The sequence below is a fragment of the Haplochromis burtoni genome, unplaced genomic scaffold (genome assembly GCF_018398535.1).
Source record: "Haplochromis burtoni strain Fernald_Lab_line unplaced genomic scaffold, NCSU_Asbu1 Contig_42, whole genome shotgun sequence".
NCBI classification, from domain to species: Eukaryota; Metazoa; Chordata; class Actinopteri; order Cichliformes; family Cichlidae; genus Haplochromis; species Haplochromis burtoni.
Genome location: NW_024582403.1, coordinates 1,246,280 through 1,270,459, shown reverse-complemented (window position 1 = coordinate 1,270,459; position 24,180 = coordinate 1,246,280). Strand labels below are relative to the sequence as shown.

General features: G+C 40.6%; 3 protein-coding genes across 4 annotated transcripts; 2 read left to right on the top strand and 1 right to left on the bottom strand.

Annotated features, from left to right (window-relative positions):
• Nucleotides 1-1,220: 1,220 nt before the first annotated feature.
• LOC102296650 (serine/threonine-protein kinase NIM1) lies at nucleotides 1,221-7,237 on the bottom strand. 2 transcript variants are annotated; one of them, XM_005920766.3, is made up of 4 exons: nucleotides 6,960-7,237; nucleotides 5,055-5,357; nucleotides 4,449-4,717; nucleotides 1,221-3,706 (listed from the first exon to the last, which is right to left on the bottom strand). In XM_005920766.3, the coding sequence occupies exons 1-4, from the start codon at nucleotides 6,979-6,981 to the stop codon at nucleotides 2,954-2,956; spliced, it is 1,347 nt and encodes a 448-aa protein (XP_005920828.1). In that variant the 5' UTR covers nucleotides 6,982-7,237; the 3' UTR covers nucleotides 1,221-2,953. The 2 variants fall into 2 exon arrangements, with proteins under 2 accessions (XP_005920828.1, XP_042076006.1); XM_042220072.1 differs by lacking the exon at nucleotides 6,960-7,237 and having other exon boundaries at nucleotides 5,055-6,941.
• Nucleotides 7,238-10,522: 3,285 nt separating this feature from the next.
• Nucleotides 10,523-12,892, top strand: pole4 (polymerase (DNA-directed), epsilon 4, accessory subunit). The gene is made up of 4 exons (XM_005920767.2): nucleotides 10,523-10,915; nucleotides 11,896-11,980; nucleotides 12,415-12,456; nucleotides 12,622-12,892. Exons 1-4 carry the CDS (start codon nucleotides 10,667-10,669, stop codon nucleotides 12,633-12,635), a joined length of 390 nt encoding a protein of 129 aa, XP_005920829.1. The 5' UTR covers nucleotides 10,523-10,666; the 3' UTR covers nucleotides 12,636-12,892.
• A 7,545-nt stretch (nucleotides 12,893-20,437) lies between these two features.
• Nucleotides 20,438-23,409, top strand: ccl44 (chemokine (C-C motif) ligand 44). The gene is made up of 5 exons (XM_005920768.3): nucleotides 20,438-20,583; nucleotides 21,452-21,581; nucleotides 22,266-22,410; nucleotides 22,964-23,044; nucleotides 23,161-23,409. Exons 1-4 carry the CDS (start codon nucleotides 20,520-20,522, stop codon nucleotides 23,000-23,002), a joined length of 378 nt encoding a protein of 125 aa, XP_005920830.1. The 5' UTR covers nucleotides 20,438-20,519; the 3' UTR covers nucleotides 23,003-23,044; nucleotides 23,161-23,409.
• Nucleotides 23,410-24,180: the final 771 nt, after the last annotated feature.

The window sequence follows — 24,180 nt, the reverse complement described above, 5'->3', positions numbered from 1 at the left end:
CTCTATATTTGGCACTGTGTTGATAAGACCACTGATAAATGAAGATATCTGAAGCTGGAAAATTCTCTTTGAATATGAGTATATGCTCTGTTAACACTCACAGGTCAGTGCCCACTGGGGTGACTGGTTTTAACTGCTGATCCCAGTAGATCAGAAATTATTATGTCTTTAACGCTGAAATCCTTTCAATGAGATAATAATTTAGCTCTCATATGAATCACCAAGTTCAGATAAGGATGCATACTTTAGTGTTGGTGTAATCAACAACGGTTGAGTACAGGAAACAGACAAACTTCATTACTCGTCCTCATAAAGCTGCCAGAGTTTCACAATCGATTGTCTTCTCGGTTCAAATCATATTTCTGTGAGAAAAGTAAACTAGTTAATGTTCAAAGAGCCGCAGCTAAACTCTGAAGGTGAAGGTGTTGCTCATCCTCCTCAGTTTTTACGTGACAGACTTGAAACAGCTGTCTGTGCTGCAGGTAACAAAAGTGCTGAACATTTGTTGTAGTTTAAAGAAATTAAACCCTGAGACGTGTTACGTCTTGCTCCTATTTGACAGACACTTAACTTTCTTTTCTTTCCTTGGAAGAGCGCTCACATTCAATGGCTTCAAACAAACAAGCAGCTGCATACTGAAACCAATCAGTGCAGATAAAAGCAGCTGGCTGTGCAATAATAAATATAAATTAAGGGTCTTTGTTCATGCTGATATCAAACTAAAACGAAACCATTTATCATGTCTTAAAGTGAGGTGGTTTAAAAGGTAACGACTTTGGGGAACTTTTATTTCTCTGGTGGAGAGATTAGGAAAGAGAATAAGCAGGGAGGTGCACATACATATGTTTAACATGCAGTCCACTATAATTGCAGTTTTCTTTGTTTTCTTTTGCAAAAAACCTCATAGTTAGTACAAATTGCCCATATTAGGAATGTACTGTTTACTATTTCACAACCATCTCTGCTCTGATTTGTCATTCATTCGGAGCTCAGGGGTTCTCTTTTACTGCCAAGTACCATTTCCAACAAATGCAAACTTGCTTACGAAGACAAAAACTTGGCTCTTTGTGATAATCCCAGAGGATGAGTAAAGGTAAAAGCAGAACATTAATAATGTGAAAGTAACAAGTGTAAGAGAAGAAGGAGAAAAGCAAAAAGAAAAAAAGACTAAGACTTTGATTATTATGTGATCATATGAGCAAATTCATAGATTTGTCCTTCTGGTCTCCGGCTTTACATCGCACAGAAAAATCTTCTGCTTTTGTTTGGTGAAGCTGAGTGATATGTCACGCTCATTTATCTTTGAATGTAAACTCTGGTGGAAAACAAGCAGCTTACTTTGCAGCCATGCCTGTTTAACCTTTTGAACCCCTTTTTTCTCAATGTTAAGTTCACAAAGAAAATTAGCGATTAGATCTATGAGCAGTTTAATGAATGACTCTGCTGAGACTTGATGATAAGAGCTTTCTCAGGTGGAAATGATAACAGACACTTATTGCCCACTGGTACTGAACAAGAGCAGAGTCATAAATAAACAGCGAGTCAGGACTAATTCTTGGCACTTGTTCAGATCTTTGTGATCTCTCTATATGTCTGCGCTTGCCCGCGCAGTGTGTTCACATTCTTGTGCGAACAGGCTGCGGGTTGAGGGCTAAATATTTTATTGCAAAATATAAAGCTTATGATAGTGCCAAATACCCATCAGAAACAGAGCAGGTGTGTGCAGTCATTGGCAGGACTGACGTCAAGTTGTAATGTTACTGGTCCCAGAGCTATACCTGGTTTAGAGAGACTGCTGTACCCTCAGGGAGAAGCGCAAGTGATGGGAAAATGAACCATCATTAACTGGAGAGAGAGCCAGTTCGTTTTTATATGCACTTGGGATGAAATGACACGTTATGTTCGCAGTGCACACTTTCATTTTTCATAAACTCCTTTTACCGAAAGGGCTTGAATTGACTCCAAAGTCAGTTCCTGAGAACTGGCTCGAGAGTCGAGGATTTATCGAATTTCAAGGCTTACAAATAAAGAAGATCTCATTTTGCATCCCAGTAGAAATTGCAGTTTTCAACAATATAAATCTGGAGTCTTGCATGCAGCAGAACGAGACGATCACATTGTCCTGTGATAACATGCCTCCTGCTGGAAGGAAAGAATCGGGGGAAGATGTCCAGATGAGGAGATTAGAGGGGAAACAGTTTTAAATTACTGTTTGAAAATAACTTTATTCTGTTTAATGAATCTGGCCTTAATCTTTGCTAGAATTACTGATACAGCGTGGCTTGAAGCTCAGGGCAGCATCCCTGGAGGATTTATGAAAACATTGCATTAAAATGTGAGCAAACATGAGAATAATTTACAAAGATATGAAAAAAATAGATATAATAACACCAAGGTATACTCTCAACATTCATTGTGCGCTTGACTCTCCTCCTTAGTGAACAACGTGAACTGCATTTATAATCACTTTTACGTCACATGCATACCCAATGAAGGCATTTGAGGCATTTGCTGTAATGCAAATGCGGTAGGCTAATTTTACAATTTATTTTTTGTTTTCTCTCTTTTTCTTATATTTCCTCCTGATACACATTTTCTTTTTTACTTTCTGTTGGGCCAAGCATGTTCCCTTGTGGCTGTCTCATTAGGCTTACCTGGATTAGGTCAGATTTATGTCCTGACTAAGAAGGATTGGAAGATGCTGATAGCCATTCAGTGAGTGATAGGTGTTTTGCGTCAGTAATCTTGCCGTTGGTGATGTAATCACAGGCATGTCCTGGTCTATGAGCTGTAATTGATTTACAATGTGGAAAACAACTGTCCACTCTGACGTCCACATCCACTGCCACTTCAGTCTGTGTGTAACATAATACCTGGACTGCATGAGAGCGCACACATGTGATAAAGTCGCTTTGGTGCCACAAATGAAGGAGTCCGGTGCAGCTCTTTGTCGTTATAGTATTGCACATACAGTGGAAGGATTGTGTTTGTCAACTGATGCTGCAGACCACTTGCTCGGACTCTCGTACTCATCTGGTTGGAGCACAGAGTAACCCACAGCCTCGACCAACCTCCTCTTCTGGACTCGATGGAGGAGGATCCGATAGGCCCCTGTCAGTGGATTCCTGCAGTCCAAGCAGGGGTTATTCTGGAAATGAAGCGCCACGACCCCGAGATCCGACAGCAAACTCTTTACCTCTTGCTCTTCTACGCACAGAGTCTGATTTGTCTGTGCAAAGTGAGCAGGAGACAGTGGCAACGGCGTATAGGGACGAGGGAACTCAATCCCCTTCAGCCAAGCACTGTCTGAAATCTGCGTTAAAGAGGAGCGATCAACAGGCACAATCCGCAGCATGCCTTTGATGACCAGCTGGCACGGATCTGGCACATAAGAGGGGATACGGTAAGCCCCCTGGAGGATGCAGCGCTTCAGCCTGCCCAGATTTTCCCCATAAAAGGGTAAAGTTGCTGTTGTCATGAAGTACAAGAGAATACCTAAAGCCCAAATGTCTGAGTAACGTCCAGAGTATCCCTTTTCCTTAAAAAGTTCAGGAGCAGCGTAGGGCGGAGAGCCACAGAAGGTGGTGAGAAGCTCAGCAGGGCTGCTCTCTGTGCTGAAGCCAAAATCCCCAACTTTGATGCAAAAGCTGGTGGTGTAGAAGATATTCTCCGGTTTCAGGTCTCGGTGGATGATGTTGCAGTCGTGCTGAAATGTGACACACACGGACAATTTTAGAAAGAGTTCTCCTTTAATGCTCACAGAGAACGCCAGCGCACTGGTTTATTTCTGCACTGTGGGGCAAAACACTGATATAGCAACATTTCTTTGCTTCATCTTATGATAAGACGGACAGGGAACTAATTAACTAGTATTATTATAACACCCACATGCATTGATGAAGCATTGTTTGGCCTGGCCATTCCAGGATACATTTTCCTTCTGCTACACAGATGTGGTTCATGTATCCAAATCTCCAAAATCAATCATTTTTACAAAGAAAAACGTTATTGGGAGCAGATATTGTGAGTTACTCATGACTCAGACACCTAAATTACATGCTTATCATCTGTCTACACTGCAACTATCTATAATACACTTTAACTAATATTTATTTATAATGCATCTTCTGGTTTTAGTTCATTTTAACTGAATTAGTGACTCTTAAACTGTTCTCTTTGTTTACTCATCGGGTGGTCAGTGGCGCGGTCTCTGTGCTCTACCCTGCATGTCAAAGTATCCTTTAACACGATACTCAGATTTGACCCCGTTTCACATTCTCATCTCTACTTATTGTTAGAGGCCTTAAGGTTTCAATCTGATCACGTAAGTCTGGCACATTTTGAGTCCAGCTGGGATTTTTTAATTCATTCCATGCTTTCTCTCCTCATTTCAATCAGCGAACATATCACAGACTCATGCTGTGACCAAGGGTGAAACCGAAGCTCACCATGTGCTTAACAGCAGAGATGATTTGTGCGAAGACCAGCTTGGCTTCCAGGTCGTTAAGCTTCCCCCTCGTGGTGATTCGAGAGAACAAGTCTCCACCGCTGCCGTACTCCATGACCAGATACAGCTTCCGGCTCGTCTCCATCACCTCATAAAGGCGCACTATGTTGGGGTGGCACAGCTTCTCCATGCAGCTGATCTCTGAGGAAGTCAGAGGCTGTTTCTTCTTATCCAGATGCAGCTTGTCCATGATTTTAACAGCTACTCTCTCTGAGACAGGAGAAGGGGAGGGAGATGGCTTAGCTGTCAGTGACAGATTTAAAGAAGGTCTGATGAGGTTAAGGACTGAAATAAGGACGGATGTACATTTAGGAGATTTAACACAAGAACAGACGAGACGCATCTGATCAAAAGGAGGGGAATTAGCTTTTAATAAGATGATTGTTGTCGTTTTTTAAAGTCTGCACTGATTTATGGTGCTCTTGAACACTTATTCAGAACACTGGAATGTGAGTGAAGCAGGAATGAGTTTGAAACACATAAAAAAGATGACTAACGGTGACTGAATAACTGGGACGAACATCCTAAATAACTGACGGTTCTTTACCTTTCGTCAAGGCATGGATGCCCAGCCTGACTGTAGAGAAGTTGCCTTGCCCGATTTCTCCACGCAGCTCGTAAAAGCCGATCCTTCGACCGAGCACGAGGTCATTGACGATCTTCTCGTTGTGGGTCATGTCATAGACGATCCTCTCAAACGGAGACTGCGCTCTCCTCTCTGCGTCAGTCAGCTGCGGGGTGGCACACGTGGCAGCAGGAGCCAGGGGCTTGGCTGGTTTTTGTGTCTTCGGAGAGTCATCTTTGGATTTTTTGCTCGTTTTCTCTTTCGGCCATAGACGCATTTTGACGGCTTGGAAGTAAAAGCAAAAAAAGTGTGAAAACGTTGCAGCAGTGCTGCGTGAAATAGCAGAAATATTAGGATTTCCTTTAGATTTGGACCGAGACGACATCGCTTCTTAGACAAACACCTTTTTGTGTGCGAAACTCATGTCCCATAAGTAGAGCTGTATGGGACATGGATAATAAGATTGACCTCCATGCTAACTTACCTGGTATGTAACTGTACATCCCACATAATTCAAAATGTCAGGTCTGTATTCTGCCTAAATTTAACCCGAGTTTCTATCTGCACTTTTAAGCTGTCAGTGGATATTATTGAAAATGATGCTATGATAGACAAGAATGTGGCAAACTGGGTTTTAATTTATTTTGCTATCACTCATCTGCTTATGTTATATTCTTTTGCTTTAGGAGAACAAAAACAAAGTATAATCTGAAATGAATAAACTGAATCTCTTCTCCTGGTTAGAGCTTCCACTCACACCGTTTCTGAAAATACTAACATTGCACCTCTGCGGTGTTAGTGTTGTGACCACTATGCAGGAAACAAGATTTCTGGATCACGGTAAATGGATTTCAATATGTGTGTTTTCATTTTTAATGGACAAAAGCAGGATGTTGACCGTTCCATTTTTTTCTGCTCTGGGAATTGAAGTTTTCATTTTTTGGACACAGTTCTTAAGAATCAGCACGTTAATTAATTTTTTTTTTTTGATAGTGTACAAATTTCTCTCAAACAGAACAATGCTTTGGCTCGAACGATTGCCTCGTACGGCGTTTCTTTTGTTTTTACAGGAAATTGTGCAGTACAGTCTGAGCATTGCATAGAGTCTCAAATCTGACCCGACAGTCAGGTCAGGTGCCAGACCGGCTACTTGAATCCTGTGTGGGCATCTTGGAGAGCACGCATAACCTCTCAAAAACGACTGTGAGCAAAATGAACCAGCCAGTCAAGTATTACCAATAATAATAAACAAATATTAAACATTACAGTGTGATTATGTTCTTCCTCCTCTTGGACTTTGTCGATCAAATATAGCCGAGGATTACTTGGGTTTTTTAGATGGAGAATTAGTGCCATTTAGCTTGCAGACAGCTATTTATAGGATGCTAATGAAGACTAGACTGGCAAAACAAGAATGAACAGAGTTGCCAAATTAGGATTACACTTCCACGCTGCGTATGAAACTGAGCAGGCAGATGATTATTATCAGCATTTGGATCCATGTGAAACTGCTTTTCTATTATTCTTGTTAAATCTACCTGTAAATGTAACAGCTTGTATGACTGGAGCGATGTAGTCACTGTGAAAAATAATAGCAATGAATGAGATTTAATGAGTAGCTTTGAATCATCTTTTGTGGAAAATTCACATATAAGAGTGGAGATATATTCAGTTGCCAATCTGGCACTTCTGAAATAAAATACAATTTTAAATCATCCAAATATGGGTTTTCTAAATCTAATCACCAAGGCTACCATTGATAAGAGATTTTATACAGATGATTTAAAGTACTTTTTAAAAAAAGTACATCTAATTTTAAAAACAACATGAAAAAGAAACGAATCACATTAGCTGATCAATAACAGTAATAAAACTAAAATATTTTACCTGTGAGCTGCGAGTCCTTCATATCTCTTCCTCAGAGTGTAACACCTGACTGTGGCTGAACATGTGAATGGAGCTTCAGTGGACTAAAGCAGTCCTCACAATCCTATTAACAGAGTGTATTAGTGGAGTGCTGACATGACCTGACACAATGGAAATGATGCAAAGATACTTTCAATGAATAAAAATAAGCATGCCTGCTTTCATAATGATGATAATGCTCATGTAACTTACACATGAAAGCAAGTTCGTGGGCGTTCTTTTCATTAGACCATATTTATTGTTTGTCAGATGGCAACGTCAAGCTCTGACAAAAAATATATAAAAATATTATAAATAAATAAAAACTAAAAAGTGTTTTAATAACTTTCTGGAATAAAATAAAGTGCTAATGAAAACAGCTTCATACATTAAAATATTCAGGTAAGAAGAGTTTAATGTGCTATTTAGATACTCTATTGCAGGTGGACTGGAGCCTATCCCAGCTACTATAGGGTGAGAGGCAGGGTACACCCTGGACAGGTTGCCAATCTGACACAAGGCTAACACAGAGAGACGAAAAACTATTCACATTCATCCCTGTGGGCAATTTTGAATCACAAACTAATCTTTGGACTGTGATAGAGCCGGACTACCTGAAGAAAACCCACGCAAACACGTAGAGAAACATAAAAGAACTAGCAGATTACTAAAAGCCCAGCTTTAAGCTTTAATAGCTCTTTAAGCTCTTTAACACTTTAAAGCCTGAACCATATTAAGCATATTAATATAGTGATTTTCTCAAATAACTGCCAGAAAATTATTATTTTTTGCAAATATAGTGTTTGAGGAACCTTCTGATGAAATAAGAATAAATTAATTAATATTAATTTAATTTAATATTAATATCTTATTTGCTACATCTGGCTTTTTTGCCATTTATTCCTTAAAAATGCATATAAGGGAAGATGTTTTTATTTATATAGGCAGAAGAAGAAGGTTTGTGGGTCTAACACTGTACTCATCGGCGAAAGTGACAAGTTACCAGAGAGTCATAAGCATTGCAGATTTTGGTGATTATGAGGGAAACTATAGGAAAATAAAGCGGCAGTATATTCTGAAATAGAGGTTTTGTAGACTTTTGATTTTTTTTTTTTCAGTTTTACACAGGAGAAAATATGATGTGAAGAGACACAGACATATATGTCTGTCATAATTGGCTAAAAAATGCTAATATTGTCAGATATGGATGAAAAGAAGGTATGAGAATCTATGAATTCATTCAATTGAAACCCAAACACTGCTGTCAGATAAAACAGCAGCTGAAATAACAGAGAATTAGTTAATAGAGACTATCACATGAGACCATAATCTTCAACCTTTCCTTGTCATCAAACACCGTCCCGCCCTGCCTCAAAACCTCCACCATCATCCCCATCGCCAAGAAGACAGCTGTGGCCAGCCCAAACGACTACAGGCCTGTTGCACTTACGCCTGTAGTGATGAAGTGCTTTGAGAGACTGGTCTGTCAGCACATCAGGGCCGGTCTGCCTCCCACTCTGGACCCCCACCAATTTGCCTACAGGACAAATCGATCCACCGAAGACGCTATCACCATAGCGCTCCACACTGCGCTGAGTCACCTGGAGCACCGAGGAAGCTATGTGAGAATGCTCTTTCTGGACTTCAGCTCAGCATTCAATCATATCATCCCGGAGATCCTGGTCCAGAAACTGTCTCACCTGGGACTCTCCACCCCCATCTGCCTCTGGATCAAGGACTTCCTGACAAATAGACCACAGTCTGTCAGACTCGGCCCCCACCGGTCCAGCACCATCACACTCAGCACCGGGTCTCCACAAGGATGTGTTTTGAGTCCCCTCCTGTTTACGCTCTACACATCCGACTGCTCCCCTACCCATCTCTCAAACACCATCATAAAGTTCGCGGATGACACCACAGTGGTTGGACTCATCTCAAGGGGGGATGAGTCGGACTACAGAGATGAGGTCAACAGACTGACTGAGTGGTGTTCAGTTAACAACCTCCAACTGAACACCACGAAAACTAAAGAACTTATCTTGGACTTCAGGAAGGGCAGAGCAGACCCGGCCCCACTTTACATTCACGGGACTGTGTGGAGAGGGTACACTCCATGAGGTTTCTGGGCGTGCAGATTCTGATGACCTCTCCTGGACTGCAAATACTACGAGCGGTGGTTAAAAAGGCCCAGCAGCGTCTCCACTTTCTGAGAGTGCTCAGGAGGAACAACCTGGAGGAGAGGCTGCTGGTGACATTTTACAGAGCCACCATAGAGAGCATCCTAACGTACGGCATAACAACATGGTATGCAGGGTGCTCAGCTGCAGACAGGAAAGTACTGCAGAGGGTCATCAACACAGCCCAGAAGATCACTGGCTGCTCTCTGCCCAGCCTGGAGGTCACTGCAAACTCTCGGTACCTCAGCAGAGCTGGCAATATCATCAAGGACCACTCTCACCCCAGCAACCAACTGTTTGAACTATTACCGTCAGGCCGACGGTACAGGTCACATAAAACCAGGACAAACAGATTCAGGGATAGCTTCTTTCCCAGAGCTATCACCGTAGTAAATAAGCACAAAAACAATTGAACCTATTCCATACCGTCACTGTCATTATATTATGCTGCTATCCTGTATATATTGTACATACTATTGTTTGAGTACTTACGATTGTTTTTTTTGTACTTTTTATATTTTACATTTATATTTATTATTGAAACTTGCACCAAGGGAGTGGCACTCCAATTTCGTTGTACTCTGTACAATGACAATAAAGGCTATTCTATTCTATTCTATTCTATAAGAGCAAACTTCAGCTTCCCATTAATCATGCTGTATTCACATAACAAGAGAGAGCTTAAAAAGATTGCAGGTGTAGTGATATTAGATGGTAAAGTGTTCAGCCATAGCCATACACCACATCCACACTTGGATGACCTTTGTGTCAGCTGATGAAGGAATCCACACAGTGCGTTGAATCTAACAGCAACAATAATCATTAAAAGTAGAGCTAATACTGGACACCAGAGACAAACAAAACTTCAAATGAATACAATTTTACTGACTTGTCATTAAAGTCTTTATAAGCCATTTATATTTCACAATTGAGTTCACAATAAGTTCACAATAGCGTATACTGATGCACATTACTATGCAGTTGTTTTTAATAGTTTGTTCCCACTGCCCCCTAGTGGAAATATTGAGGAGTACAGTTGAGTTTTCCCACTTTTTGGTAAATGTCACAAAAAAACAAGATTTAGCGCATACACAAAATAATGTAAAATTACAAAGTTATAAAAACGATATATTTTAACCATACAATAGCAAAGTGTTATTTGTGGCCAACTTCACCTGCGACTTCGTGTCTACACTCGGACCCCTTGGTTAGTAGGGCTCCGGCTACACCCCGCTATCTAGGCGGCCATGTGCGGTGAATGACGTTTAACTTTAGCCAATAGTGAGGCCTGGATTCACAATCTGTCCAATCACCGAAGAGGATTAGTTGGCGGGGCCTGCACTCACTGACGAATCAGCGCAGGCCTTATCACGAAAGCCCGGAACCACATGCTGGCGCGCGCCCGCTGCTGTTGTTGATGTTATTATCTGTGACATGTAGCTATTAAACTATAGTCGTTTCTACGTGTGTGTTTATTTCTTAAGTCATAAAATTAGTGCAAAATATCAGAAAATGGCAGCAACAGTGACGACGAGTCTTGTGACCGCAACGGAGCACGACCCTGACCGGTGTGAGAGTGAGGAGGAGACCCGCGGGGCCGAGGCGGAGGACAGCGGCCAGCAGCAGCAGACGGGCCCAGTCACGGTGAGCCACAGCCGGCTGTCCAAACTCCCGCTGTCCCGCATCAAGGCTCTGATGAAGACCGACCCAGACGTGGCCCTCGCCAGCCAGGAGTCTGTGTTCATCATCGCTAAAGCCACGGTGAGACCACTGATATCCTAACCGGTCCTGGTAACACGAGTGCTGACTCTATATGATGCTAACAAACTTAAGTGCAGATAGTAAATAATCTATTTTCTAAATGTTTATATTTCATTTTAGTTTATTTATCAGCCTGAAATTACTGAAGTATATTTAAACTTTAGTGTAGGTTAACCTTTGGAATAAACGCAGAGTTTACTCATGTTAATGTCTAACTAAAATGTTAGAGTCAAACTGAACAATCATCATGCTAGATAGGGAATGAAAGCTAGTAGAAGCAAGATGGGATACATGTGTGAATGAGAGGGAGACAGGTGTAACAGTAAAGCTGCAAGGAGCAGAGGTAGTGAAGGTAGATGAGTTTAAATACCTGGGACAAACAGTGTTTAAGAGAGGTCAAGAAGAGAGTGCAGGCAGGGTGGAAGTGAGTGTTGGGAGACTGTGTGACAGAAGGATAGCAGGGAAAGGGAAGGTTTACAAGGCCTGGTGTCAGTGAGATGTACGGTTTGGAGATGGTGGCGGCAGGAACAGAGCTGGAGGTGCTCAGGTTTTCGTTGGGAGAGACCAAGAGGGACAGGATTAGAAATGGAGTGTTTTAGAAGGACAGCTCAGGTTGAGTGCTTTGGGGTTAAAGACAGACTTCAGAGACAATGGTTTGGACATGTTCAGAGAAGAGATGGTGGATATACTGGATGCTGACTGTGGAGCTGCCAGGCAAGAAGAAAAGAGGAAAGATCTTAGTGGAGGTTCATTGATGCGGTGAAGGAGGACATGCAGAAGAGCATGCTAGCAATAGGGTGGCATGGAGGCAGATGATCTGCTGTGGTGAGTGTTTAGGGAGCAGCCAGTTGTGCAAAAACAGTTGCATTTCAGCACAAATATATTTTATCAGTGGCTTATGTTAATAAAAAAAAAAATCTATTTCTGATCGTTTCTCTGGTTCATTTTGAATGATTTCTTTTTGGTTTCTTTTTGTACAGGAATTGTTTGTTGAGATGATCGCCAAAGATGCTCTAGTGTATGCACAGCAAGGGAAGAGGAAAACTTTGCAAAGAAAAGACTTGGGTAAGTGGATTAAACATGTGCTTAATTCCATTTAAAGTCTACTTGCATAAATAGAAAATGGGCTGGTGCTTGTATAGCATTTTCCTGTTCTATCAAAGAACATCAAAGCACTTGTGCCTGTGTGCTTCTAACCTAACCGGGGCACAGTCATCCTCCAGCGGTGATCAGTGTCTTACCCAAAGATAATTATACAACCTGCTTCATAAGCCTGAATTTGACAGTTGTACATATTTTTCTCAGAATAACAACTACATCACGCTGAGATTTGACTTGAAGAAACAGGACGTGCTTTAATTTTAGGCCCCTGTTCCTTTTCTGTGACTGTCATTGCAATACTCAGCATTTTGCAAAATGTTGCAAATTCACAATTATATGACACCATGAGTAAAATATTGTGATAATATTGTATCATTTGTTTTCTTTTGACTCTGCAGACAATGCAATAGAAGCCATAGATGAGTTTGCATTTCTTGAAGGTAAGCCACACAAAGATAAAAGTAAAACACAACTTTTAAAGTTGTCTGCATTACTATGCTGATTGAATTCGTCACATGCACAAAGTTCAGTATTCCACTTAATATTGAATTTATTGGCTCAGTTTTGAACCAGAATATGTTTTACTGACTTTATTTTTTCTGCAGGCACACTGGATTAAAGACTGCTTCAGGAGACTGGTCAAAACTGTTTGCAACCATCCAAGTTTTTATTACAGGGTCATAATTCACTGTTGGAAACTTTCTGCTACTTTTCTAAGTCAAAATCTGAAATTCAACATTTATTAATGCTTTTATACGATGGTTCCTCAAGATTTTTCATGCTTAACTTTGAAGACTTGTGATGGAAATGTGTAGATTTTTTGTATATACTTGTGAAATACTATTCACTGTACAAGAAATAAAAGTATGTAAACAACAGAATGAAGTCTGTGCAGGTGTGTGTCACACTCAGCATTACTGGTAAAGCTGTAAGAGTAATAATATCAGGCTTCAGTGGAGTTTTCCAATTTAAAATCTGCAGAGTGACATTAAAAGCAAAAAGATTCGTGCACTGCAAACTTGACCCCAATTTTAACTACTTTTTCAGATCTCCCAGAGGTAAACAAGAGATTAAGCATCTTCTGAATAAGGTTCAACATAAGAAAAATGAATGACAAGCACTGTGAGCAACACTCACAGCTGAGAAACTGAAGTGCATACTTTAAATTCCTTTTTTACTCCTGCACAGTTCAGGTGGATGTATTTTTGTTTGTTTGTTTGTTTGTTTTTAAAGCAGCCTGCTCTAAACTAAATGTGCTCATCCAGTGATGTCAGAGCTATCCAGGGTCCTGCCCTTGCTAACACATTTGTAGAATTTCCTCCTTGTATTTAAATAATAGAATAACATCTTGAAGTTTTTGGAGACAAATCAGATCAACAATTTTTTTTTGTCTGTATAAATGTCTTGAGCCGTCTCTTGTCTCTTTATGTTTCACTTCTAAGAAATCAGACTTGTAATAATTTTAGTGGTTTTGAGCAGCAGTTCTGCAGGCTTTCCTTTCATATTGACTTCTTTTTCACTCATTTTCAATCCAGTCCTTGGACGTGAGCTTTTTCAGAAGAATGTTTTTTTTTATTAAGCCAGTTAACACTGAGCTATGAATCATTCAAACATAACAAAGGCGCCCAACTCAAGCAACAAACTGGTGTTGTGTATAAATATAAAAGAAAACTTGGCAAAGAACCACTTTTAAATAGTATGTTTTTGCACTTTGTTACACAATCTGTTCCCTTTTCTCTTGTTCAATCTATGAAAAATACCAAAAATACCACAGTTTCACCAGCATAAAATAGTATTTATAAAACTTATGTCAGGATGGTTTGCTGTTTGTCCTTAAAACATTTCAGGAAATTGGTTCTGTGAAATTCAAAAGAAATTGCAGGCTTAAAAACTATCCGATCAACAGCACTTGAAATTCATGTCCTTAAGTAAATGCGGCCCATCAGCTGCTCCATCTACTGTTCACTGAAGCAGGCAGAAAAGGCTGAGGTATGCCAAATTACACAAGAACTGGGCTGAAAAGTGATGAATCCCAATTTGACATTTTATCAGTGTGTTTGGAGATTTTAAGGAGAGAGGTACACTACTGTCGTCAGCCATCTGTAAAACAATGGTGTCTCTTTCATGGTTTGGGGCTCCATTTCTGCCAGTGGTGCTGGAAATCTGGTCAAACTGATGGAATTATGAACACAGAAAAGTACTACACCATACAATACCATCTGGAAAGTGTCAGATTGGCTTCATTTTTCAGCACGACCGTGATCCCAAACACACTGCCCATGCAGTAAAAACATCAGTCATAAATTTGTCTCCCCAGAGCCTGTTAACTGTTTTTAAAGGACTTTAAGGGATTTCTAAATGTCTTTGTTGTTTACCCTTCCCTTGAATCCTTGTCTGTTATCTCCCAGTGGGGACATAACTGCAGTAAACTAATTTGTAGTAAAGAACGTACTGAATTAATTTTGTTTGATATTTTAAATTTGTGGTGGAAAAAAGGCTACTCTCAGCAGAACGGCCTTTACTGAGGTTTACTGATGCCCCGGGGTATTTTGGCTCTACAGCAGCCTCAAGGTCAGCCTAGTTTTTAGAGTTTTCGACTGCATCTCCTGAACAATTATTTCTGCAAACTTGTTCTTGTCATACTTTTCATAACAAATAAAACTGCAGGTGACACATGAAAGATGTTCTGCATTTAAGACGATGGCGTATTATGTGAGATGTTTATTTTTTCAAATGTTACTAAGATAATTCTCTTGGAATAAATATTATGTCATTACCATTGCTGGAACATTGAGTTTTGGACTCTTACAGAGCGCACCGCAGCCAGTGGTGAAATGTTGAAGGTCAGATTTCTTGTGCAACACAGTGACCCTCGAGTTTGCATTAGGAATGTGTCTGGATCTCTGTGGACATAAGATGTGTGCTTTTCTTCTTGGCAGCAATTTTTAAACATATCCAGAGTGTCCAGTTTCTCACTCCAGGCTCAATCAAGACCTTTTGAGTTTTGGTAGTGCGGATTTTCAAAGTAAATGCTCGAGTGTGTTTAAGCAGATTTTCTAGGTTTAGTGTTTCGGGTGTGGGGAGGGGGGGTAATGAAACAGAGCTGTGTGAAGCACAGATATTTGGGTCCCGTCAACTCCCTGCAGAGGAATGCCTGACTGGCACAGGGGAGCATGCGGTGCTCTATTCCAATAAAATATAATCGCATGTTGAAGCATAATTTTATTTCCACAGTCGATTAAGACATTCCATGAAGGAAATCTCATGTGAAGATAAAATGCAGAGCTTTCCCGTGTCCAAAGCAGAACATGAAATATGAATCCACGGCCGGTTGGCCTAATGATTCGCTTTTATAATAATGGGGGGAAATGGCATGCTGGGATAAGCTTTAACCCCTTGGCTTTTTAAAGCTTATTTATAACAAACTAGTAAAATTAAAGTGGCATTTAATACAGCCAAGACCTCTTTTCAATTTTAAGAATTTCAATTGCACTTATTTGCATTCTTTTTATTTAGATATGCAATGATCACCATAAAATGGGCACAATAGCTCTATCACAAGGTTAAGCATAGGATTTTGCAATGCTCTCCACATTCTGGCATTGACAACATGATTTTTAGCTGCTGCAGGGGAAATAAGTATTTCTCTCCCTTTTTAAGTCATAATTTTAAACACTTATGAAAAAATGAAGGAAAGAAGTATCCCCTTGGAAAATATGATTTATTACTTGGATTAATTCTTGTTGGCAAGCGGAGCTGTCAAATGTTTCTTGTAGTTGGTCACCGGGTTCGTGTGCACTCAGTGGGGATTTTTGGCCACTGCTCTTCATAGATCTTTCACAAATCCTTAAGTTTTCTAGATTATCACTTAGCTACACAAAGCTTCAGCTCTCTCTATAGGTTTCATACCACTCACATTACTGATGTCACCAAAACAGTCCATTTGTCAATATCCTGCCCCAGTCTTCCCTCACTTATGAAGGACACCTTGAGATTCTTGAAGTTCTCCATTGGGGGCAGTAACTTGTCTCTGGATTGGAGTGAACACTCCACCCTTTTCCAATTGAGAACCATGGCCTCAGATTTGGAGGTTAAGCTGCAGGTGCTGCACAATCCTGTACCCTTTGCAGATTTACATCCCCAATGCACAATGCTGCCACCGCCTGTTTGGTAGGGATGATGTTCTTTGGGCCATAGTCAACAGTCATTTCTTTCTAAATGTTCAGAGCCCAATTTTGGTCTCATCTAACAACCTTGAAACGTTTCTCCGAATGGGCCTTCTTGAGCAAGTTTTCAAACCACAACCTGGCAACTTGTCACCATTGGTTTTCTTGGTGAGTGGGGTCCTGCTTTGCATTCCTAGGGTTATCCCTTGTTGTTTCCATGATCACTGATGATGCACATCTTGGGGTACCAGCCTGAGGGCGATTGACAGTTACTCTGTCTTTCCTTCATTTATTAATATGCACTCTGCAATCATGTCTCCTATGTCCTTAGACAGCTCTTTGGTCTCTCCTATGGTGGTGAGGTTTAAAAAGGAATTGCAGGTTATAACTTGTCCTTGAATTTTGCGCACTCATTTCATTGGAACTTTTTGCTCAGTATTTTAAGCACAAAAAACAATGAAAAAAATGTGCTGTGCTTAATTCAGTTTTCAAAATTGCATTCCACGCCGCTTGTTGTCTGTTTTGTACACCTCCCAGTTTGCTGCCTTGCAAAGATTATATCAAGCATTTGCCCCCCTGCATCTTATCCCTTACAAATCCCTTTTTGGGAGCACAGTCCGATCTGTTAAGACTGTGTGTCCAGTTCAGTGGGTTGAGCCCTCCATCATCTTCTGGAGGTCAAACTATGCCTCTGTACAACTCCAGCTCTTAACATTACTCTGGTCACCCCGATCGCTCACTGCTGTTATTTTTATTTTTGATTTCCCTCGTGTTTCTGGGTCGCCACACCTTGACAGGAGATATTTAATCACTGCAGAGATATCTGTAAAGTGTAGGGCTAACAGGCAGACCTGTAGTCATGTGGAAGGTATGTTTTTACAGCTGAGATTCCAACCTGATTTCTTGGGTCAAATTCTTGAATCCCCCTCTCTTTTACATGCGCACGCACACACACACGTACACAGCTTTACCCCAAACACACCCCTCAGTCAACAGTCTGCATATTTTCATATCCAGGGTTCCATAGGAGACGTTTTGTTGCCATGTTGTCTGAATATTTCTTGGTATGTTGCAGTAACCAAAGGATAATTTGTTCCTTCTTAAGATCTGTTGAGCCACAGGAACTTAGACAGCCCCACATCAATAAAATCCAACAAAATGTGTCCATTATATGTGCTACATTAGTGTCTAAAGCAATATTTCTCTACATGAAATGCAACTCATTGTTCCAGCACTGCCCTGCCAGCATATTGAAAGTTTGTCTAATGCATTCTTTTCTAAAGTACAGTAAATCCAGAGTATTTATAGTAATGAAGTTTGATGGGTTTGAATTTGCAAGCTTAATTTGTGTGACAAGAAGGGAAAATATCACCTTAACCCCCTTAAAATATCCATATAATTATTTAACGGCTCTTTTCTACCAGATTCACCCAAACAGTTTTTTAAGCCTTGTCAGCGCAGAATGAGAACAATGTACATTACATTCCTGTGTCAGCTTTGTTTGATGATACTTCATGTTTCTCCCTGCAGATACATGGCCAAACCTAAATAGCAAGGCACCATGTCAACTGAAGTCCTTTCATCTTCCCAAACCATCAACTATGAATGTCAGACGTTGGTGTCAATCCAACACGAATAACTTGCCACAGCGGATCAGAGTAAAGCACAGTCATGAGACCGTGCTACGTTTCTCTTTGACATACGCGCTCCATGTTAGTTGTCAGCCTGGGTATGACGTGATAGCTTTTGAACAAACAGGTGATATTTCCTTAACGGTGTAACAGAGTAACTCCACACACACCTAGAAATGATCACTACAATTTATTTTCACATAAATTTTCACACAGCGGATGATGCCAACTATGAATTTCAATTTCTAGGCTTGCACGAGTCCAAAAACATTCTTTAAATATGATAGCTGTGATATATTGTCTGTGTATTATCACTTATTGTGTACCACACCTATAAGAGCTATAATTCTTCTTAATAAGTTATTCGTTTTCCAGACACGTTAAGTGCCTTCAGCCCTGTGATGTGGGAATATTTGTGCATCTGTCACACCTAATCCAGCCTTTGATTGATCACTTTATACAATGTTGCTGGCAGCCTAATCAGACTTTGACAAAGTGTGTTTGTCATTTTTCTCGATCATAGGGCCAGTTCAAAGGAATACCTTCCTGAGACAGATGCAGGCCTACATCAGTTTCTCTAGTTCCTGTCTGTATAATTAGATCCTGATGTTGTTTTCTGTTGAAGTCTCCCTGTAATGGATGTGAGTGTGCTAACATAGTGCCTCCAGCGTATTCATGTGGTGTTTGGTTAATGAAACAATGTTTTATAATGATTTATGGTTAGAAAAGGAGAGACTACAAAAACATTTAGGACATATTTTCAAACATCTGAGTTACTTTATTAGGTAAATTTATAACATTTACTTGGTGACAAGTTTGCATCAGCATGAGCCAAGGCATGCAAACGAAATTATAGTAAGAAAACCAGACTAGAATTAAAAGTCCTCAGATTGGTTTCACATTGTTGCCAGATTTTCTACGAAGGTCTGGACTTTGACTGAGCCACTGCAACGTTCTTTTGTTTTTCAGTTGTAAATTTGCTGCTGTGCTCGGGATCATTGTCCTGCTTGCATGACCCGACTTTGGGCCAAGCTTTAGCTGTTGAACAGATGGCCTTACATGTAACTCTGGGTTGCTTTGGTATACAGAGGAGTTCGGAGTCAACTCAATGACCGTAAGGTGTTCAGGTCCTGTGGCTGCAAAACAAGCTGAAAGTATGAGGTGTTCATGCTGACAGCCTGTGTTTGGTTTGGGCCAAATATGGCACTATGGCCAAAACCGTGTCCTCATCTGTGGAAAGAACACTGTTTCAGAAGTCTTGTGGTTTGTTTAGATGTAATTTCACAAAAATTAAGCTGTGCTGCTATGTTCGTTTTGAATGGAGGAGACTGTTTCCTAGCAACCCTTAGAAACAAGCTATGGTTGTTTAGTGTTTTTCTAATTGTACTACCATAAAGTTTAACATCTAACATGCTTACTGAGGCCTGTAGAGTCTGAGATGTAGCTCTTGGGATTTTTGCACATCTGACTCCAAACAGAACCTCTAAAGCTTCAGCTTTTATAAAGGTGCTCACACTTTCTGATAATCAGTTAGCAAGTGCATTTGACAAGCAGCATGGCTGCCACTTACCATCTGTATTCCACCAACAAAGGTGCTAGCCCTTTGTTTACTTTTTGAATGACTGCTTACAGCGGTGCATCATTAGCATAGAAACGTAACGTTAACATGAAAATTAACAGTGTAAGAGGCCAAGGAGCTCAAAATGAGCAGATAAAGGGATATTAAGCATGTTAAATGAGAAAACTTTATTCTTTTATGTAGCAGTTTAAGCCTTTAAAGCCTGAACCATGAAATATCATAATGTTTTGTGTTTAATGAACCTTCTGATGGCAAAAAAGTAATAAGATATTTGTATCTACTATTTGCTACATCAGACATTTTTTTGTATTTCAGTTTTTGAAGGAAAAAAATCACACTGATGATATCTGAATAACTCACAAAAACTTGGCTTTAAAGAGTTAAAGGAGCATAAAATGTATCTAAAAAAATAGATTTCATGAATCTGTCTCAGACTTTTTGATCTATTGTAAAATGTTACATGAATAACATTTATTACCATTTAAAATTACAACTGAAAGAGACATTTTTAAAGCAATCACTCATATTAACATCAGGATAAAGATATACTAAAGGAGGCAGACAGAAAACTCTGTGGTAAGAATGATCCAGATAAAGTTCAGATACTACCGCTTCCCCTACAGCCCGTACAGCTGCAAACCATTTTACATTCATTTTGTTATTTGGAAATGAAAAAAAGCCAAATAACTGGATTTATCATGGGAATTAACATAAATGCGGCATGTTGAATACTTCTTGATAACTCGCCTTTTATCTATTTTGGTTCTCAATGAGAAAAATGCAGGAAAGCAAAGGAAAAAAGAATGAAGGAGTAATTTAACACCCTAAATGAAATAAATCAGGCCTGGCATCTTGAGTGAGGAGACTGAAAGGGAGAAATGAGGGAGAGGTGAGATGAATGTGAAAGAAAAAGAAGGAGGGAGTTAGTTGAGCATAAGAATGAAAATGGATAAACAGACGGTGGGAGGGAAAGACAGTAAGACAAAAAAGAGAGGTGGTAAAAGTGAGTGAGAGATGGGCAGGGAGGTATAAAGAGAGGGAGGGAGTAGTATAAGAGAGGCAGCCATAGAGGGAGAGGTGACAGAGTAGATTATCCTCCTCTCCTCTCCTCCTCTGCCAGCCTCATCATGTTCATGCTGCAGATGTTGACTGTTATCTCTCTGACTGTTATCCTCTTGGCATCTGTAGAAGGTAGGACATAACCATACTTTCTATGTGTGTGTGTGTTGCATGGCTTGCATGCACCCTGCAGGTGGACACTCTAGCATAGACGGTGATGGCGAAGACAGAAAAGGAAAGAAGAGGGAAAGAGGAATAGCAGCAGCAGGAGCAGCAGGGAGGGAGGCATGGATGTAAACAGAGGAGCAGAAATCACATCACACACACACACACACACATGGAGAAAAGACAGCAACTGTGTCAGGGCTCAGTTCGCGTGATCGTGTAGTCTTGTCTGTTTTCTGAAATGTAGTCAAAGCGCTGGAAGTGCACTGATGTGGCTGAGGATGGCTTCAAAATCATTTGTGGCATTACAAAGCAGCACTGTCCTATTTTGCTCCTGCTGCCTCACATCACACTTTCAGTTGTTTACAGATTTGGATGAAGGGACATCATGGCATTCCTTACACACAAACACCTCGCTTTTTCTACCACTTTCTCCCGTTTCACTGGCATGCTCGTATGTTTCTCAGCACAACGGGATGCCATTATAATTCCTCTGGCATTCTAGTGTGTGTCCATATGTGACTCTGCGTATATGTGGGGCATGTGCAAAATACTCTGCTTCGGTCTTTGCTAATATCAGAACAGGGACTTGACAGTGCTGAAAAACTATAAATATGAACGCTCAGATTTAGGGTCTGATAATCTGCAATAATTTCTATTATTTGAAACTTTTCTGCCTGGCGTGATGCTGCATTAGCATCCCGTTTTCACAAAAAAGTAATTGAATGTGAAATCTATTCAATGATGTGAAACACCTGAAAGTTCAGCATCATTCTGGCACTCTGCTTTCGTTTCAGTGACTCATTTGTCTTCCTTTGTCCGTGTTATTTCCTAGCCATAGGTGTGCAGATGAAGAACGATGTCCAGTGCTGCATGCTATACTCCCACGGCAAGGTGCGTACCAAAGATGTGTTGCGGTTTGAGGTGCAGACCGAGGGGCCCGACTGCAGTATACAAGCCATCATGCAAGTATTTCAACTATCCACTCCTGGAGCTAAAGAGCACACAGCAATCTGCAGGAATGGAAAATATGCCTCTCGTTAGAGGAGGGCAGAGCTTGGGCTGAGAGGCATTGTCATCTTTCCAGGTCATGTTGTTATGGCAGGGCTTAGAGCTGTAATTGCCAGGGAAGTGAAAAAGGAAATATGTGGGAATAACAAGCCATCTGAAAATACCTTCTGAGCCAGCTGAGCCCTGCTGCAGCCAGTCAGTCAGTCAGAACAGCAGGGTTTATTTAAGTAAACTACATTGTGATACCTATTGTTTCCAGCAGGTCAGGGAAATCTGATGAAGCTGGGGAATGAAGAGCTTGCTTTTTCATGTGGCCCAGTTAACAAAAGCACTGAATTCTCATCCGTTGGATACGAGGCATTATTTTCGTTACCTGTTTTAGTTTGATCGCAATTTGTTCTTCGTTATACTAGAGGGGGAAATACAAAATTCCCTCTTTATCATCTTATAGTATATAAATATTCATTTTAATTTGGGCTATAGCTGGCAAATACCTTTGTAGATCTCAGCATGATCTTCTCCTTCTTACTGCAGCACATTCAAATCGGTGTGTTTCCATCCTTTGTCTCGAGTCTTCAGCACATCCTTGTACTGTCATCCTGCAACTTCTGCACATAATTTGCATTTGTCTTTCAAAGACTGTACACGAAGAAGGCGGTGAAGTGTGCAGACCCCAGAGACCGAAAGGTAAAGAGGTTGCTAAGAAAGCTCATCCAGAGACAGAGAGACAAGGCCCGCCGAACCAAATGGTTCCTTTCTGACAACCTTCCTGTCATGTCAGAGGTGAGAGGCAGTCTGTTACACGGCTACTTTACTGTATTCTCAACCCGTTCTCACTCCCAAAGCGTAACATTTTACGCTAGGTGACAAATCGTCAACATATTACGTTTTCGGCTACCCACCACGTTCCTAAATGACGACCTCGGAAAAAGAGGAAATATGAGAACCGTCTGGACTGAACCTACACATGTTCGCTCTTTTTCTTCAAATCGCTTAGAAACACGCTATTTAACATCATTAAAGTCATGGTTAAGGTCAGGAATAAGGTTATGGTCAGGGCTAGGGATAAGGTTAGGTTTAGGGCTGGAATACAGGGCTGGAACGTCTATTACCGCGGGAGCGTCATTGCACTGGATTCCAGCCATAACCCGCCGCGTACCATAAGAACGCCGAAGGTCTCCTTTCGCGTTCCTCAGGAACGCCGCGGGACGTGACAAAACGTCGACATGTTACGCCTCGGGAGTGAGAACGCTCTGCAACACCTGAGATGTAATAAAGGCAGCTTGATGAAGTGAAACTGAGGAGTGCTGCAAAGTCATAATTTCCATGTCTTCAGGTCAAGAAGGACCACTTGGTGGTTCTCAGTGTGGAGTGATGGAGCGATGGAGGAAATATGGAGGAAAAGTTGTAGTCATAAGTAAGGCTCTTTTCCGTATGTTATTACTCATATAAACTTGGTATGTAGGCTATATGTAAAGTAAATCTCTAAAAGTCTCATCTGGGATTTTGAGCTGTCTTCCTGTGTTTCTGCAGGCCAAGTAAACTTTCAGCAGCTTGTCATCTTTACATGTCAAAGCTCGCTGACTCTCCAATCATCGTGTCTCTCTCTCTATCTACACTACCCGTCTCCCTGGGACTGGACCTGGGCAGCAATACATATTTAGATATTTAAGAATGAACTCTGCTTGAAATATTCCCAGTATGTGGCTGGAACATTCTCAACAAAGGGGGTGTTATTTGTAAGATATGTTGCAAAGATTTTTTTTAAAATGGCTTATACTGTTATTTGCCAGAGACTGCCTGAAAGTGTCTCCCTCTATAAAAAAGCATAACCACTCCTGGCTGATGTGAAATCAGTGAAACAGATGTAATGAAATGAGCAGTGATATGAATATTGTATATCACCAAGATACTCTTATGGTTATTTGTGACTTGTATACCTTAAATGTGTAATGACACTTCATACAGTAAAGTAGATGGGGTTTGGTTACGGAGCGTGCAGAATATTGAGATAACATGTCTCCAGTGGTATGGTTTACAACTCCTTTTTCAGGCTATATTTGACTGTTTATAAAAAAAAATCACAGTTGACTCAGAGTGAATGTTTCACCTGGATGCAACCTTCACTATAGCTCAAGAGCAAATGTTCCTAATATTTTGTCCATTTTGTATATTGCGTGTTTGTAAAGTCCTGTATGAAATGTGACTCTAACACTAGGCCCTCAGGCATCAGCGACAGATTTAAGTATCTATTTGGAGTTTACATTTCTACGTTTAAACAATAGTTTGTCACTAAACTATGCCAAAGTGTTCATGATTCAGTTCACCACATGGCCAGGCTGTTAAAACTTAGAGGGCTCGACTGTGTGCGAAACACACAAGCATTGCATCGTAGGAGAATGCACTATATGTTAAAACACAGCATCTCGAGTGAACAATTTTATAAATAAATCTGAAATAATAACTAGAAGGGCTGCAGCGTCTTTTTTCAATCTTGAGATGTTTGCGCATCGCTTTCTACAGTGTGCTACTGATATATATATATATATATAT

Coding starts and splice junctions, on each gene's coding strand:
- pole4 (XM_005920767.2), top strand. CDS start 10,667: ATGGCAGCAACAGTGACGACGAGTCTTGTGACCGCAACGGAGCACGAC. Junction 10,916..11,895: donor TCATCATCGCTAAAGCCACG/GTGAGACCACTG, acceptor CTTTTTGTACAG/GAATTGTTTGTTGAGATGAT. Junction 11,981..12,414: donor TTTGCAAAGAAAAGACTTGG/GTAAGTGGATTA, acceptor TTGACTCTGCAG/ACAATGCAATAGAAGCCATA.
- LOC102296650 (XM_042220072.1), bottom strand. CDS start 5,457: ATGTCGTCTCGGTCCAAATCTAAAGGAAATCCTAATATTTCTGCTATT. Junction 4,718..5,054: donor CATCCATGCCTTGACGAAAG/GTAAAGAACCGT, acceptor CTCCTGTCTCAG/AGAGAGTAGCTGTTAAAATC. Junction 3,707..4,448: donor TCTCTGCTGTTAAGCACATG/GTGAGCTTCGGT, acceptor GTCACATTTCAG/CACGACTGCAACATCATCCA.
- ccl44 (XM_005920768.3), top strand. CDS start 20,520: ATGTTCATGCTGCAGATGTTGACTGTTATCTCTCTGACTGTTATCCTC. Junction 20,584..21,451: donor CCTCTTGGCATCTGTAGAAG/GTAGGACATAAC, acceptor GTTATTTCCTAG/CCATAGGTGTGCAGATGAAG. Junction 21,582..22,265: donor TGCAGTATACAAGCCATCAT/GCAAGTATTTCA, acceptor TGTCTTTCAAAG/ACTGTACACGAAGAAGGCGG.